Here is a 16,839-nt window from a genome sequence, read left to right on the forward strand (position 1 = left end):
GGGGGGGTGTGGGGTGAGGGGGGGATGGGGGTGTGTGGGGGTGGGGGGGTGGGTGTGGGTGAGGGGTGGGGGGGGTTGGGGGTGGGGGTGGGGGGGGGATGGGGGTGGGGGTGGGGGGGGGGGTTGGGGGGGTGGGGGTGGGGGGGGGTGGGGGTGTGGGGGTGGGGGGGGGGGTGGGGGTGGGGGGTGGGGGGGGGTGGGGGTGTGGGGGGGGGGGGGGGATGGGGGGGTGGGGGGGGGGGGGGGTTGGGGGTGTGGGGTGGGGGGGGGGGGAGTGGGGGTGTGTGGGGGGGTGGGGGGGGGTTGGGGGGTGGGGGGGGGAGGGGGGGGTGGGGGTGGGGGGTGGGGTGGGGTGTGGGGGGGGGGGGGGTGGGGGGGTGGGGGGGGTTGGGGGTGGGGGGGGGGGTGGGGGGGGGGGGGTGGTGGGGGGGGGTTGGGGGGGGGGGGTGGGGTGGGGGGTGGGGGTGGGGGGGTGGGGGGGGGTTGGGGGGATGGGGGGTGTGAGGGAGAGGGGGGGAATGGGGGGTGAGAGAGAGAGAGAGATAGAGGGGAAGAATGGGGGTGGAGTGAGAGGGGAGAATGGGGGTGTGAGGGAGAGGGGGGGGAATGGGGGTGAGAGGGTGAGAGAGAGAGAGAGGGGAAGATGGGGGGTGAGAGAGGAGAGGGGGGGAATGGGGGTGGGTGAGGGGGAGAGTGAGAGGGGGGGGGATGGGGGGTGTGAGGGAGAGGGGGGAATGGGGGGTGAGTGGGAGGGGGGGGTTGGGGGGTGAGAGGGGAGGGGGGGATGGGGGGTGAGAGAGAGAGGGGGGGAATGGGGGGTGAGAGGGGAGAGGGGGGGAATGGGGGGGGAGAGGGAGAGGGGGGAATGGGGGGTGTGAGAGAGGGGGGGAGGATGGGGGTGAGAGAGAGGGGGGATTGGGGTGAGAGGGAGAGAGAGAGAGAGGGGAAGAATGGGGGTGAGAGTGAGGGGGGGGAATGGGGGTGAGAGGGAGAGAGTGAGGGGGGGGAATGGGGGGTGAGAGGGAGGGGAGGAATGGGGGGGGTGAGAGGGAGGGGGGGAATGGGGGTGAGAGGGAGGGGGGGAATGGGGGTGAGAGGAGTGGGGGAAGAATGGGGGGTGTGAGAGAGAGGGGGGGGGAATGGGGGTGAGAGGGAGAGAGAGGGAGTGGGGGGGTATGGGGGGTGAGGGGGTGGGGGGGATGGGGGGTGAGTGGGTGGGGGGGGATGGGGGGTGAGAGAGAGAGGGGGGGAATGGGGGTGAGAGGGAGAGAGAGGGAGAGAGGGGGGAATGGGGGTGAGGGGGAGAGAGGGGGGGGGAATGGGGGGTGAGAGAGAGAGAGGGGGAATGGGGGTGAGAGTGAGGGGGGAATGGGGGTGGGAGAGAGTGGGGGGAATGGGGGTGGGGTGAGAGAGGGGGGAATGGGGGTGGGAGAGAGAGGGGGGAATGGGGGTGGGAGAGAGAGGGGGGAATGGGGGTGGGAGAGAGAGGGGGGATGGGGGTGGGAGAGAGAGGGGGGAATGGGGGTGGGGAGGGGTGAGTGGGGGGGGAGTGGGGGTGAGAGAGAGAGGGAGGGGAATGGGGGTGAGAGAGAGAGAGGGGGGGAATGGGGGTGAGTGGAGGGGGGGGAATGGGGGATGTGTGTGTGAGAGAGAGAGAGAGAGGGAGAGGGAATTCGGGTGAGATGGCGGGAATGAGAGAGAGAGGGGGGGGAAGGGGGTGAGAGAGAGGGAACAAGAGAAAGAGAGAGAGAGAGAGAGACTGCCGTATGAATCCCAGTAACTGCTGGAAGCCGGCCCAGGGAGATCTCTATCCGAGAGGAGGGCTGCACGGGAGGTGGCAGCGTCTGGCTGGGTTTGGAATGAAGTTGCTGACCCCTTCACGCGGGGGTTTTATTGGAACAGGACATTGTTCACCAGCTGGACGGGGATAGCAAACACGAAACACAGGGGAGACTCAAGAGTGGTCAGGATTTGTCGTTTAATGGTCCCTTTGCCTGTTCACGAACAAACTGATGTTATCTCCCGTCAAATCGTGGGATTTCGGAGATCTCTGTCCCCTCACCCGCCCGCGGATTACGAGGCGTGGTCATCTTTTCCGAAGGTGGGGGTTATTGAGCAGTCGGTTGCAACGCCGCGTCAATACATCCGTCAGCCAGGTCATGCTGAGAGGGGGTCGGAGGGTCAGAGTGCAGCCTCAGAGGTCAGCCCTTGCAGTAGGTCACCTTGCGCCGGTTCAAGGGCTGCACCGGCCGGAACGTGTTATAGTCCCAACTCAGGGATTTCACAAACACCTTGTACTGTCAAACAGGGAACAGACAGGAACAATCGTTACAGAGCATTCGGAGGGTCAGTGCTGAGGGAGTGGGCACTGTCGGAGGGTCAGTGCTGAGGGAGTCGGCCCTGTCGGAGGGTCAGTGCTGAGGGAGAGGGCACTGTCGGAGGGTCAGTGCTGAGGGAGAGGGCGCTGTCAGAGGGTCAGTGCTGAGGGAGAGGGCGCTGTCGGAGGGTCAGTGCTGAGGGAGTGGGCAATGTCTGAGGGTCAGTGCTGAGGGAGTGGGCACTGAGCGAGGGTCAGTGCTGAGGGAGTGCCGCACTGTCGGAGGGTCAGTGCTGAGGGCGTTTCGCACTGTCTGAGGGTCAGTGCTGAGGGAGTGGGCACTGAGCGAGGGTCAGTGCTGAGGGAGTGCCGCACTGTCGGAGGGTCAGTGCTGAGGGCGTTTCGCACTGTCGGAGGGTCAGTGCTGAGGGAGTGGGCACTGTCGGAGGGTCAGTGCTGAGGGAGTGCCGCACTGTCGGAGGGTCAGTGCTGAGCGAGTGCTGCATTGTCGGAGGGTCAGTGCTGAGGGAGTGCCGCACTGTCGGAGGGTCAGTGTTGAGGGAGTGCCGCACTGTCGGAGGGTCAGTGCTGAGGGAGTGGGCACTGTCGGAGGGTCAGTGCTGAGGGAGTGGGCACTGTAGGAGGGTCAGTGCTGAGGGAGTGGGCACTGTAGGAGGGTCAGTGCGGAGGGAGTGGGCACTGTCGAAGGGTCAGTGCTGAGGGAGTGGGCACTGTCGAAGGGTCAGTGCTGAGGGAGTGGGCACTGTCGGAGGGTCAGTGTTGAGGGAGTGCCGCACTGTCGGAGGGTCAGTGTTGAGGGAGTGCCGCACTGTCGGAGGGTCAGTGCTGAGGGAGTGGGCACTGTCGGAGGGTCAGTGCTGAGGGAGTGGGCACTGTCGGAGGGTCAGTGCTGAGGGAGTGGGCCCTGTCGGAGGGTCAGTGCTGAGGGAGTGGGCACTGTCGGAGGGTCAGTGCTGAGGGAGTGTGCCCTGTCGGAGGGTCAGTGCTGAGGGAGTGGGCACTGTCGGAGGGTCAGTGCTGAGGGAGTGGGCACTGTCGGAGGGTCAGTGCTGAGGGAGTGGGCCCTGTCGGAGGGTCAGTGCTGAGGGAGAGGGCACTGTCAGAGGGTCAGTGCTGAGGGAGTGGGCACTGTCGGAGGGGTCAGTGCTGAGGGAGTGGGCCCTGTCGGGGGGTCAGTGCTGAGGGAGTGGGCCCTGTCGGAGGGTCAGTGCTGAGGGAGTGGGCCCTGTCGGAGGGTCAGTGCTGAGGGAGTGGGCCCTGTCGGAGGGTCAGTGCTGAGGGTGTGGGCCCTGTCGGAGGGTCAGTGCTGAGGGTGTGGGCCCTGTCGGAGGGTCAGTGCTGTGGGCCGGTTGTGAGTGTGGGTACACAGTCCTGCTGATGGTCCTGTACCTGTGAGACACTCATCGAGCTGGGCCGTTCGATCACTGTCCAGATGACATTCTCCGTACAGGGCGGGGTTGTGAGGGATCCCTCATACCGATAGAACGGACAGAGTTTCCAAGGAATGATCTTATCCAGGTTTAAGGCAACAGTCCGTCTCTGCCCTTGGGGTGGGGGGGCGGGAGAAACAGAAATACGGAATTAACTCCGAATCCTCGCTTTAAAAGGCTCCGGGAGACTGGCGGAAGGTGGGAGTGAGGAATATGGGTCAGTGTGGGAGTGAGGGATATGGGTCAGTCTGGGGAGGGGGGGGGGGGGGGGGGGGGGGGGGAGGGGGGGGGGGGGGGGGGGGGGGGGGGGGGGGGGGGGGGGGGGGGGGGGGGGGGGGGGGGGGGGGGGGGGGGGGGGGATATGGGTCAGTGTGGTATTGAGGGATATGCGTCAGTCTGGGGTATGGTTGAGTGTGGGATTGAGGGATATGGGTCAGTGTGGGAGTGAGGGATATGCGTCAGTCTGGGGTATGGTTGATTGAGGGATTGAGGGTTATGGGTCAGTGTGGGAGTGAGGGATATGGGTCAGTGAGGGATTGAGGGATATTGGTCAGTGTGGGATTGTGAGATATGGGTCAGTGTGGGATTGAGGAATATGGATCAGTGTGAGATTGAGGGATATGTTAAAGTATAGGAGTGAGGGATATCGGTCAGTGTGGGACCGGGATAAGGGTGTGTGTGGGATTGAGGGATATGGGTGAGTGTGGGATTGAGGAATGTGGGTCAGTGTGGGAGTGAGGGATATGGGTCAGTGTGGGTCATGGGAATATGGGTCAGTGTGGGACAGAGGGATATGGGTCAGTGTGGGACAGAGGGATATGGGTCAGTGTGGGACTGAGGGATATGGGTCAGTGTGGGATTGAGGGATATGGTTCAGTGTGTGTTTGAGGGATATGGGTCAGTGTGGGATTCTGGGATATGGGTGAGTGTGGGATTCTGGGATATGGGTGAGTGTGGGATTGTGGGATATGGGTCATTGTCAGACTGGGGGATATGGATCAGTGTGGGACTGGGGATATGGGTCACTGTGGGATTGTGGGATATGGGTCACTGTGGGATTGAGGGATAATGGTCAGTGTGGGATTGAGGGATAATGGTCAGTGTGGGATTGAGGGATAATGGTCAGTGTGGGATTGAGGAATATTGGTCAGTGTGAGACTGGGGGATATGGGTCAGTATGGGACTGGGGGATATGGGTCAGTGTGGGACTGAGGGATATGGGTCAGAGTGGCCTTGAGGGATATGGGTCAGTGTGGGCTTGAGGGATATGGGTCAGTGTGGGACTGAGGGATAGACGTCAGTGTGGAATTGTGGGACATGGGTCAGTGTGGGATTGAGGGATATGTGTCAGCATGCGACTGTGGGATATGGTTGTGTGTTGGATTGAGGGATATGCGTCAGTGTGGGATTGAGGAATATGGGTCAGTGTGAGACTGTGGGATATGGGTGAGTGTGGGATTGAGGAATATTGGTCAGTGTGGGACTGAGGGATTTGGGTCAGTGTGGGAGTGAGGGATATGGGTCAGTGTGGGACTGAGGGATCTGGGTGAGTGTGGGATTGAGGGATATGGGTCAGTGTGGGATTGTGGGATATGGGTCAGTGTGGGAGTGAGGGATATGGGTCAGTGAGGGATTGAGGGATATGGGTCAGTGTGGGATTGTGAGATATGGGTCAGTGTGGGATTGAGGGATATGGGTCAGTGTGGGATTGAGGAATATGGATCAGTGTGGGATTGAGGGATATGTTAAAGTATAGGAGTGAGGGATATCGGTCAGTGTGGGACCGGGATAAGGGTGTGTGTGGGATTGAGGGATATGGGTCAGTGTGGGAGTGAGGGATATGGGTCAATGTGGGTCATGGGAATATGGGTCAGGGTGGTACAGAGGGATATGGGTCAGTGTGGGATTGTGAGCTATGGGTCAGTGTGGGAGTGAGGGATATGGGTCAGTGTGGGATTCTGGGATATGGGTGAGTGTGGGATTGTGGGATATGGGTCATTGTCGGACTGGGGGATATGGATCAGTGTGGGACTGGAGATATGGGTCACTGTGGGATTGTGGGATATGGGTCACTGTGGGATTGTGGGGTATGGGTCACTGTGGGATTGAGGGATAATGGTCAGTGTGGGATTGAGGAATATTGGTCAGTGTGAGACTGGGGGATATGGGTCAGTATGGGACTGGGGGATATGGGTCAGTATGGGACTGGGGGATATGGGTCAGTGTGGGCTTGAGGGATATGGTTCAGTGTGGGACTGAGGGATAGACATCAGTGTGGAATTGTGGGACATGGGTCAGTGTGGGATTGAGGGATATGTGTCAGCATGGGACTGTGGGATATGGGGTGTGTGTTGGATTGAGGGATATGGGTCAGTGTGGGATTGAGGAATATTGGTCAGTGTGAGACTGTGGGATATGGGTGAGTGTGGGATTGAGGAATATTGGTCAGTGTGGGACTGAGGGATTTGGGTCAGTGTGGGACTGAGGGATATGGGTCAGTGTGGGACTGAGGGATCTGGGTGAGTGTGGGATTGAGGGATATGGGTCAGTGTGGGATTGAGGGATATGGGTCAGTGTGGGCTTGAGGGATATGGGTCAGTGTGGGACTGAGGGATAGACGTCAGTGTGGAATTGTGGGACATGGGTCAGTGTGGGATTGAGGGATATGTGTCAGCATGGGACTGTGGGATATGGGTCAGTGTGGGAGTGAGGAATATGGGTCAGTGTGGGAGTGAGGGATATGGGTCAGTGTGGGAGTGAGGGATATGGGTCAGTGTGGGAGTGAGGGATTTGGGTCAGTGTGGGATTGTGGGATATTGGCCAGTGTGGTATTGTGGGATATGGGTCAGTATGGGATTGTGGGGTATGGGTCTGTGTGGGACTGAGGGATATGGGTGAATATGGGACTGGGTTATATGGGTCAGTGTCGGATTGAGGGATATGGGTCAGTGTGGGATTGAGGGATAGGGGTGAGTTTGGGATTGAGGGATATGGGTCAGTGTGGGATTGTGGGATATGGGTCAGTGTGGGACTGGGGGATCTGGGTCAGTGTGGGACTGAGGGATCTGGGTCAGTGTGGGACTGAGGGATCTGGGTCAGTGTGGGACTGAGGGATCTGGGTCAGTGTGGGACTGAGGGATCTGGGTCAGTGTGGGACTGAGGGATCTGGGTCAGTGTGGGATTGTGGGATCTGGGTCAGTGTGGGATTGAGGGATATGGGTCAGTGCGGGACTGTGGGGTATGGGACAATGTGGGATTGAGGGATATGGGTCAGTGTGGGAGTGAGGGATAGGCGTCAGTGTGGGATTGTGGGATATGGGTCAGTGTGGGACTGGGGGATATAGGTCAGTGTGGGATTGTGGGATATGGGTCAGTGTGGGACTGGGGGATCTGGGTCAGTGTGGGACTGAGGGATCTGGGTCAGTGTGGGACTGAGGGATATGGGTCAGTGTGGGACTGAGGGATATGGGTCAGTGTGGGATTGTGGGATATGGGTCAGTGTGGGATTGAGGGATATGGGTCAGTGCGGGACTGTGGGGTATGGGACAATGTGGGATTGAGGGATATGGGTCAGTGCGGGACTGTGGGGTATGGGACAATGTGGGATTCTGGGATATGGGTCAGTGTGGGAGTGAGGGATTTATGGTCAGTGTGGGACTGACTGATATTGGTCAGTGTGGAATTGAGGGATATGGGTCAGTGTGGGATTCTGGGATATGGGTCAGTGAGGGATTGTAGGATATGGGTCAGTGTGGGATTGTAGGATATGGGTAAGTGTGGGACTGGGGGATCTGGGTCAGTGTGGGACTGAGGGATCTGGGTCAGTGTGGGACTGAGGGATCTGGGTCAGTGTGGGACTGAGGGATCTGGGTCAGTGTGGGATTCTGGGATATGGGTCAGTGAGGGATTGTAGGATATGGGTCAGTGTGGGATTGTAGCATATGGCACAGTGACCTACCCTTAAATCGCACATGAGGGAGCGTTTTTACAATTGGATCGAGGGCAGGATTCGACGTGGATGTGACCTGGAACAGAGTGAAGGGGAGAACAGTCACACCCCGGTTAGTGCGGTATCTCTCTCACTAACCCCGGTTAGTGCGGTATCTCTCTCACTGACCCCAGTTAGTGCGGTATCTCTCTCTCCCACTGACCCCGGTTAGTGCGGTATCTCTCTCACTAACCCCGGTTAGTGCGGTATCTCTCTCACTGACCCCGGTTAGTGCGGTATCTCTCTCACTAACCCCGGTTAGTGCGGTATCTCTCTCACTAACCCCGGTTAGTGCGGTATCTCTCTTGCTCACTGACCCCGGTTAGTGCGGTATCTCTCTCTCTCTCACTGACCCCGGTTAGTGCGGTATCTCTCTCTCTCACTGACCCCGGTTCGTGCGGTATCTCTCTCACTGACCCCGGTTAGTGCGGTATCTCTCTCACTAACCTCGGTTAGTGCGGAATCTCTCTCACTGACCCCGGTTAGTGCGGTATCTCTCTCTCTCACTGACCCTGGTTAGTGCGGTACCTCTCTCACTGACCCTGGTTAGTGCGGAATCTCTCTCTCTCACTGACCCCGGTTAGTGCGGTATCTCTCTCACTAACCCCGGTTAGTGCGGTATCTCTCTCTCTCTCTCTGACCCCGGTTAGTGCGGTATCTCTCTCTCTCTCTCTGACCCCAGTTAGTGCGGTATCTCTATCTCTCACTGACCCCAGTTAGTGCGGTATCTCTCTCACTGACCCCGGTTAGTGCGGTATCTCTCTCACTGACCCCGGTTAGTGCGGTATCTCTCTCTCTCTCTCTGACCCCGGTTAGTGCGGTATCTCTCTCTCACTGACCCCGGTTAGTGCGGTATCTCTCTCACTGACCCCGGTTAGTGCGGTATCTCTCTCTCTCACTGACCCCAGTTAGTGCAGTATCTCTCTCTCTCACTGACCCCGGTTAGTGCGGTATCTCTCTCTCTCACTGACCCCAGTTAGTGCGGTATCTCTCTCTCTCTGACCCCGGTTAGTGCGGTATCTCTCTCACTGACCCCGGTTAGTGCGGTATCTCTCACACTGACCCCGGTTAGTGCGGTATCCCTCTCTCTCTCACTGACCCCGGTTAGTGCGGTATCTCTCTCTCTCACTGATCCCGGTTAGTGCGGTATCCCTCTCTCTCTCACTGACCCTGGTTAGTGTGGTATCTCTCTGTCTCACGGACCCCGGTTAGTGCAGTATCTCTCTCACTGACCCCGGTTAGTGCGGTATCTCTCTCACTGACCCCGGTTAGTGTGGTATCTCTCTCTCTCACTGACCCCGGTTACTGCGGTATCTCTCTCACTGACCCCAGTTAGTGCGGTATCTCTCTCTCTCACTGACCCCGGTTAGTGCGGTATCTCTCTCTCTCACTGACCCCGGTTAGTGCGGTATCTCTCTCACTGACCCCGGTGAGTGCGGTATCTCTATCACTGACCCCGGTGAGTGCGGTATCTCTCTCTCTCTGACCACGGTGAGTGCGGTATCTCTCTCACTGACCCCGGTTAGTGCGGTATCTCTATCACTGACCCCGGTGAGTGCGGTATCTCTCTCTCTCTGACCACGGTGAGTGCGGTATCTCTCTCACTGACCCCGGTTAGTGCGGTATCTCTCTCACTGACCCCGGTTAGTGCGGTATCTCTCTCTCTCACTGACCCCAGTTAGTGCGGTATCTCTCTCACTGATCCCGGTTAGTGCGGTATCTCTCTCTCTTTGACCCCGGTTAGTGCGGTTTCTCTCTCACTGATCCCGGTTAGTGCGGTATCTCTCTCACTGATCCCGGTTAGTGCAGTATCTCTCTCTCTCTCACTGACCCTGGTTAGTGCGGTATCTCTCTCTCTCACTGATCCCGGTTAGTGCGGTATCTCTCTCTCACTGACCCCGGTTAGTGCGGTATCTCTCTCACAGATCCCGGTTAGTGCAGTATCTCTCTCTCTCTCTGACCCCGGTTAGTGCGGTATCTCTCTCACTGATCCCGGTTAGTGCGGTATCTCGCTCTCTCACTGACCCCGGTTAGTGCGGTATCTCTCTCTCACTGACCCCGGTTAGTGCGGTATCTCTCTCACTGACCCCGGTTAGTGCGGTATCACTCTCTCTCACTGACCCCAGTTAGTGCGGTATCTCTCTCACTGACCCCGGTTAGTGCGGTATCTCTCTCTCTCACTGACCCCAGTTAGTGCGGTATCTCTCTCTCTGACCCCGGTTAGTGCGGTACCTCTCTCACTGACCCCGGTTAGTGCGGTATCTCTCTCACTGACCCCGGTTAGTGTGGTATCTCTCTCTCTCACTGACCCCAGTTAGTGCGGTATCTCTCTCTCTGACCCCAGTTAGTGCGGTATCTCTCTCTCTCACTGACCCCAGTTAGTGCGGTACCTCTCTCACTGACCCTGGTTAGTGCGGTATCTCTCTCTCTCTCACTGACCCCGGTTCGTGCGGTATCTCTCTGACTGACCCCGGTTAGTGCGGTATCTCTCTCAATGACCCCGGTTAGTGCGGTATCTCTCTCTCACTGACCCCGGTTAGTGCGGTATCTCTCTCTCTCACTGACCCCGGTGAGTGCGGTATCTCTCTCTCTCTGACCCCGGTTAGTGCGGTATCTCTCTCTCTCACTGACCCCGGTTAGTGCGGTATCTCTCTCTCTCTCACTGACCCCGGTTAGTGCGGTATCTCTCTCTCTCACTGACCCTGGTTAATGCGGTATCTCTCTCACTGACCCCGGTTAGTGCGGTATCTCTCTCTCTCTCACTGGCCCCGGTTCGTGCGGTATCTCTCTGACTGACCCCGGTTAGTGCGGTATCTCTCTCAATGACCCCGGTTCGTGCGGTATCTCTCTCTCACTGACCCCGGTTAGTGCGGTATCTCTCTCTCTCACTGACCCCGGTTAGTGCGGTATCTCTCTCAATGACCCCGGTTCGTGCGGTATCTCTCTCTCACTGACCCCGGTGAGTGCGGTATCTCTCTCTCTCACTGACCCCGGTTAGTGCGGTATCTCTCTCTCTCTCTCACTGACCTCGGTTAGTGCATGTATCTCTCTCACTGACCCCGGTGAGTGCGGTATCTCTCTCTCTCACTGACCCTGGTTAGTGCGGTACCTCTCTCACTGACCCTGGTTAGTGCGGTATCTCTCTCTCTCACTGACCCTGGTTAGTGCGGTATCTCTCTCTCTCACTGACCTCGGTTAGTGCGGTATCTCTCTCTCTCACTGACCCCGGTTAGTGCGGTATCTCTCTCTCTCACTGACCCTGGTTAGTGCGGTACCTCTCTCACTGACCCTGGTTAGTGCGGTATCTCTCTCTCTCACTGACCCCGGTTAGTGCGGTATCTCTCTCTCTCTCTCTCTGACCCCGGTTAGTGCGGTATCTCTCTCTCTGACCCTGGTTAGTGCGGTATCTCTCTCACTGACCCCGGTTAGAGCGGTATCTCTCTCTCACTGACCCCGGTTAGTGCGGTATCTCTGTTTCACTGATCCCGGTTAGTGCGGTATCTCTCTCACTGACCCCGGTTAGTGCGGTATCTCTCTCTCTCACTGACCTCGGTTAGTGCGGTATCTCTCTCTCTCACTGACCCCGGTTAGTGCGGTATCTCTCTCTCTCACTGACCCTGGTTAGTGCGGTACCTCTCTCACTGACCCTGGTTCGTGCGGTATCTCTCTCTCTCACTGACCCCGGTTAGTGCGGTATCTCTCTCTCTCTCTCTCTCTGACCCCGGTTAGTGCGGTATCTCTCTCTCTGACCCTGGTTAGTGCGGTATCTCTCTCACTGACCCCGGTTAGAGCGGTATCTCTCTCTCACTGACCCCGGTTAGTATGGTATCTCTGTTTCACTGATCCCGGTTAGTGCGGTATCTCTCTCTCTCTGACCCCGGTTAGTGCAGTATCTCTCTCTCTCTCACTGACCCCGGTTAGTGCGGTATCTCTCTCTCTCTCTCTGACCCCAGTTAGTGCGGTATCTCTCTCTCTGACCCCGGTTAGTGCGGTATCTCTCTCTCTCACTGACCCCGGTTAGTGCGGTATCTCTATCTCTCACTGACCCCGGTTAGTGCGGTATCTCTCTCACTGACCCCAGTTAGTGCGGTATCTCTCTCACTGACCCCGGTTAGTGCGGTATCTCTCTCACTGACCCCAGTTAGTGCAGTATCTCTCTCTCTCACTGACCCCGGTTAGTGCGGTATCTCTCTCTCTCACTGACCCCGGTTAGTGCGGTATCTCTCTCTCTCTCACTGACCCCAGTTAGTGCGGTATCTCTCTCTCTCTCACTGACCCCAGTTAGTGCGGTATCTCTCTCTCTCTGACCCCGGTTAGTGCGGTATCTCTCTCACTAACCCCGGTTAGTGCGGTATCTCTCTGTCTCACGGACCCCGGTTAGTGCGGTATCTCTCTCACTGACCCCGGTTAGTGCGGTATCTCTCTCTCTCACTGACCCCGGTGAGTGCGGTATCTCTCTGTCTCTGACCACGGTGAATGCGATATCTCTCTCACTGACCCCGGTTAGTGCGGTATCTCTCTCACTAACCCCGGTTAGTGCGGTATCTCTCTCTCTCTCTCTGACCCCGGTTAGTGCGGTATCTCTCTCTCTCTCTCTGACCCCAGTTAGTGCGGTATCTCTATCTCTCACTGACCCCAGTTAGTGCGGTATCTCTCTCACTGACCCCGGTTAGTGCGGTATCTCTCTCACTGACCCCGGTTAGTGCGGTATCTCTCTCTCTCTCTCTGACCCCGGTTAGTGCGGTATCTCTCTCACTAACCCCGGTTAGTGCGGTATCTCTCTCTCTCTCTCTGACCCCGGTTAGTGCGGTATCTCTCTCTCTCACTGACCCCGGTTAGTGCGGTATCTCTCTCTCTCACTGACCCTGGTTAGTGCGGTATCTCTCTCACTGACCCCAGTTAGTGCGGTATCTCTCTCTCTCTGACCCCGGTTAGTGCGGTATCTCTCTCACTGACCCCGGTTAGTGCGGTATCTCTCACACTGACCCCGGTTAGTGCGGTATCCCTCTCTCTCTCACTGACCCCGGTTAGTGCGGTATCTCTCTCTCTCACTGATCCCGGTTAGTGCGGTATCCCTCTCTCTCTCACTGACCCTGGTTAGTGTGGTATCTCTCTGTCTCACGGACCCCGGTTAGTGCAGTATCTCTCTCACTGACCCCGGTTAGTGCGGTATCTCTCTCACTGACCCCGGTTAGTGCGGTATCTCTCTCTCTCACTGACCCCGGTTACTGCGGTATCTCTCTCACTGACCCCAGTTAGTGCGGTATCTCTCTCTCTCACTGACCCCGGTTAGTGCGGTATCTCTCTCTCTCACTGACCCCGGTTAGTGCGGTATCTCTCTGTCTCACGGACCCCGGTTAGTGCAGTATCTCTCTCACTGACCCCGGTTAGTGCGGTATCTCTCTCACTGACCCCGGTTAGTGCGGTATCTCTCTCTCTCACTGACCCCGGTTAGTGCGGTATCTCTCTCACTGACCCCGGTGAGTGCGGTATCTCTATCACTGACCCCGGTGAGTGCGGTATCTCTCTCTCTCTGACCACGGTGAGTGCGGTATCTCTCTCACTGACCCCGGTTAGTGCGGTATCTCTATCACTGACCCCGGTGAGTGCGGTATCTCTCTCTCTCTGACCACGGTGAGTGCGGTATCTCTCTCACTGACCCCGGTTAGTGCGGTATCTCTCTCACTGACCCCGGCTAGTGCGGTATCTCTCCCTCTCACTGACCCCGGTTAGTGCGGTATCTCTCTCTCTCACTGACCCCAGTTAGTGCGGTATCTCTCTCACTGATCCCGGTTAGTGCGGTATCTCTCTCTCTTTGACCCCGGTTAGTGCGGTTTCTCTCTCACTGATCCCGGTTAGTGCGGTATCTCTCTCACTGATCCCGGTTAGTGCAGTATCTCTCTCTCTCTCACTGACCCTGGTTAGTGCGGTATCTCTCTCTCTCACTGATCCCGGTTAGTGCGGTATCTCTCTCTCACTGACCCCGGTTAGTGCGGTATCTCTCTCACAGATCCCGGTTAGTGCAGTATCTCTCTCTCTCTCTGACCCCGGTTAGTGCGGTATCTCTCTCACTGATCCCGGTTAGTGCGGTATCTCGCTCTCTCACTGACCCCGGTTAGTGCGGTATCTCTCTCTCACTGACCCCGGTTAGTGCGGTATCTCTCTCACTGACCCCGGTTAGTGCGGTATCACTCTCTCTCACTGACCCCAGTTAGTGCGGTATCTCTCTCACTGACCCCGGTTAGTGCGGTATCTCTCTCTCTCACTGACCCCAGTTAGTGCGGTATCTCTCTCTCTGACCCCGGATAGTGCGGTACCTCTCTCACTGACCCCGGTTAGTGCGGTATCTCTCTCACTGACCCCGGTTAGTGTGGTATCTCTCTCTCTCACTGACCCCAGTTAGTGCGGTATCTCTCTCTCTGACCCCAGTTAGTGCGGTATCTCTCTCTCTCACTGACCCCAGTTAGTGCGGTACCTCTCTCACTGACCCTGGTTAGTGCGGTATCTCTCTCTCTCTCACTGACCCCGGTTCGTGCGGTATCTCTCTGACTGACCCCGGTTAGTGCGGTATCTCTCTCAATGACCCCGGTTAGTGCGGTATCTCTCTCTCACTGACCCCGGTTAGTGCGGTATCTCTCTCTCTCACTGACCCCGGTGAGTGCGGTATCTCTCTCTCTCTGACCCCGGTTAGTGCGGTATCTCTCTCTCTCACTGACCCCGGTTAGTGCGGTATCTCTCTCTCTCTCACTGACCCCGGTTAGTGCGGTATCTCTCTCTCTCACTGACCCTGGTTAATGCGGTATCTCTCTCACTGACCCCGGTTAGTGCGGTATCTCTCTCTCTCTCACTGGCCCCGGTTCGTGCGGTATCTCTCTGACTGACCCCGGTTAGTGCGGTATCTCTCTCAATGACCCCGGTTCGTGCGGTATCTCTCTCTCACTGACCCCGGTTAGTGCGGTATCTCTCTCTCTCACTGACCCCGGTTAGTGCGGTATCTCTCTCAATGACCCCGGTTCGTGCGGTATCTCTCTCTCACTGACCCCGGTGAGTGCGGTATCTCTCTCTCTCACTGACCCCGGTTAGTGCGGTATCTCTCTCTCTCTCTCACTGACCTCGGTTAGTGCATGTATCTCTCTCACTGACCCCGGTGAGTGCGGTATCTCTCTCTCTCACTGACCCTGGTTAGTGCGGTACCTCTCTCACTGACCCTGGTTAGTGCGGTATCTCTCTCTCTCACTGACCCTGGTTAGTGCGGTATCTCTCTCTCTCACTGACCTCGGTTAGTGCGGTATCTCTCTCTCTCACTGACCCCGGTTAGTGCGGTATCTCTCTCTCTCACTGACCCTGGTTAGTGCGGTACCTCTCTCACTGACCCTGGTTAGTGCGGTATCTCTCTCTCTCACTGACCCCGGTTAGTGCGGTATCTCTCTCTCTCTCTCTCTCTGACCCCGGTTAGTGCGGTATCTCTCTCTCTGACCCTGGTTAGTGCGGTATCTCTCTCACTGACCCCGGTTAGAGCGGTATCTCTCTCTCACTGACCCCGGTTAGTGCGGTTTCTCTGTTTCACTGATCCCGGTTAGTGCGGTATCTCTCTCTCACTGACCCCGGTTAGTGCGGTATCTCTCTCTCTCACTGACCTCGGTTAGTGCGGTATCTCTCTCTCTCACTGACACCGGTTAGTGCGGTATCTCTCTCTCTCACTGACCCTGGTTAGTGCGGTACCTCTCTCACTGACCCTGGTTAGTGCGGTATCTCTCTCTCTCACTGACCCCGGTTAGTGCGGTATCTCTCTCTCTCTCTCTCTGACCCCGGTTAGTGCGGTATCTCTCTCTCTGACCCTGGTTAGTGCGGTATCTCTCTCACTGACCCCGGTTAGAGCGGTATCTCTCTCTCACTGACCCCGGTTAGTGCGGTATCTCTGTTTCACTGATCCCGGTTAGTGCGGTATCTCTCTCTCTCTGACCCCGGTTAGTGCAGTATCTCTCTCTCTCTCACTGACCCCGGTTAGTGCGGTATCTCTCTCTCTCTCTCTGACCCCAGTTAGTGCGGTATCTCTCTCTCTGACCCCGGTTAGTGCGGTATCTCTCTCTCTCACTGACCCCGGTTAGTGCGGTATCTCTATCTCTCACTGACCCCAGTTAGTGCGGTATCTCTCTCACTGACCCCAGTTAGTGCGGTATCTCTCTCACTGACCCCGGTTAGTGCGGTATCTCTCTCACTGACCCCAGTTAGTGCAGTATCTCTCTCTCTCACTGACCCCGGTTAGTGCGGTATCTCTCTCTCTCACTGACCCCGGTTAGTGCGGTATCTCTCTCTCTCTCACTGACCCCAGTTAGTGCGGTATCTCTCTCTCTCTGACCCCGGTTAGTGCGGTATCTCTCTCACTAACCCCGGTTAGTGCGGTATCTCTCTGTCTCACGGACCCCGGTTAGTGCGGTATCTCTCTCACTGACCCCGGTTAGTGCGGTATCTCTCTCTCTCACTGACCCCGGTGAGTGCGGTATCTCTATCACTGACCCCGGTGAGTGCGGTATCTCTCTCTCTCTGACCACGGTGAATGCGATATCTCTCTCACTGACCCCGGTTAGTGCGGTATCTCTCTCTCTCTCTCTGACCCCAGTTAGTGCGGTATCTCTCTCACTGACCCCGGTTAGTGCGGTATCTCTCTCACTGACCCCGGTGAGTGCGGTATCTCTCTCACTGACCCCGGTTAGTGCGGTATCTCTCTCTCTCTGACCCCGGTTAGTGCGGTATCTCTCTCACTGACCCCAGTTAGTGCGGGATCTCTCTGTCTCACGGACCCCGGTTAATGCAGTATCTCTCTCACTGACCCCGGTTAGTGCGGTATCTCTCTCACTGACCCCGGTTAGTGCGGTATCTCTCTCTCTCACTGACCCCGGTTAGTGCGGTATCTCTCTCACTGACCCCGGTGAGTGCGGTACCTCTATCACTGACCCCGGTGAGTGCGGTATCTCTCTCTCTCTGACCACGGTGAGTGCGGTATCTTTCTCACTGACCCCGGCTAGTGCGGTATCTCTCCCTCTCACTGACCCCGGTTAGTGCGGTATCTCTCTCTCTCACTG

The 16,839-nt window shown here is 57.4% G+C and overlaps 1 protein-coding gene across 1 annotated transcript in view; it reads right to left on the reverse strand.

Moving 5' to 3' along the window:
- Positions 1 to 1,961: 1,961 nt before the first annotated feature.
- The window catches only part of LOC140468498 (carbonic anhydrase 14-like), a 55,722-nt gene continuing 40,844 nt past the window's right edge, over positions 1,962 to 16,839 (reverse strand). Inside the window, exons 2-4 of the mRNA XM_072564577.1 lie at positions 7,727 to 7,793; positions 3,728 to 3,882; positions 1,962 to 2,297 (exon numbers count right to left, since the gene is read on the reverse strand). Coding sequence (XP_072420678.1) covers positions 2,202 to 2,297; positions 3,728 to 3,882; positions 7,727 to 7,793 — 318 coding nt within the window. The 3' untranslated portion in view covers positions 1,962 to 2,201. The remainder of the gene's footprint in view (positions 2,298 to 3,727; positions 3,883 to 7,726; positions 7,794 to 16,839) is intronic.

The sequence above is a fragment of the Chiloscyllium punctatum genome, chromosome 47 (assembly GCF_047496795.1).
Source record: "Chiloscyllium punctatum isolate Juve2018m chromosome 47, sChiPun1.3, whole genome shotgun sequence".
Classification (NCBI taxonomy): Eukaryota; Metazoa; Chordata; class Chondrichthyes; order Orectolobiformes; family Hemiscylliidae; genus Chiloscyllium; species Chiloscyllium punctatum.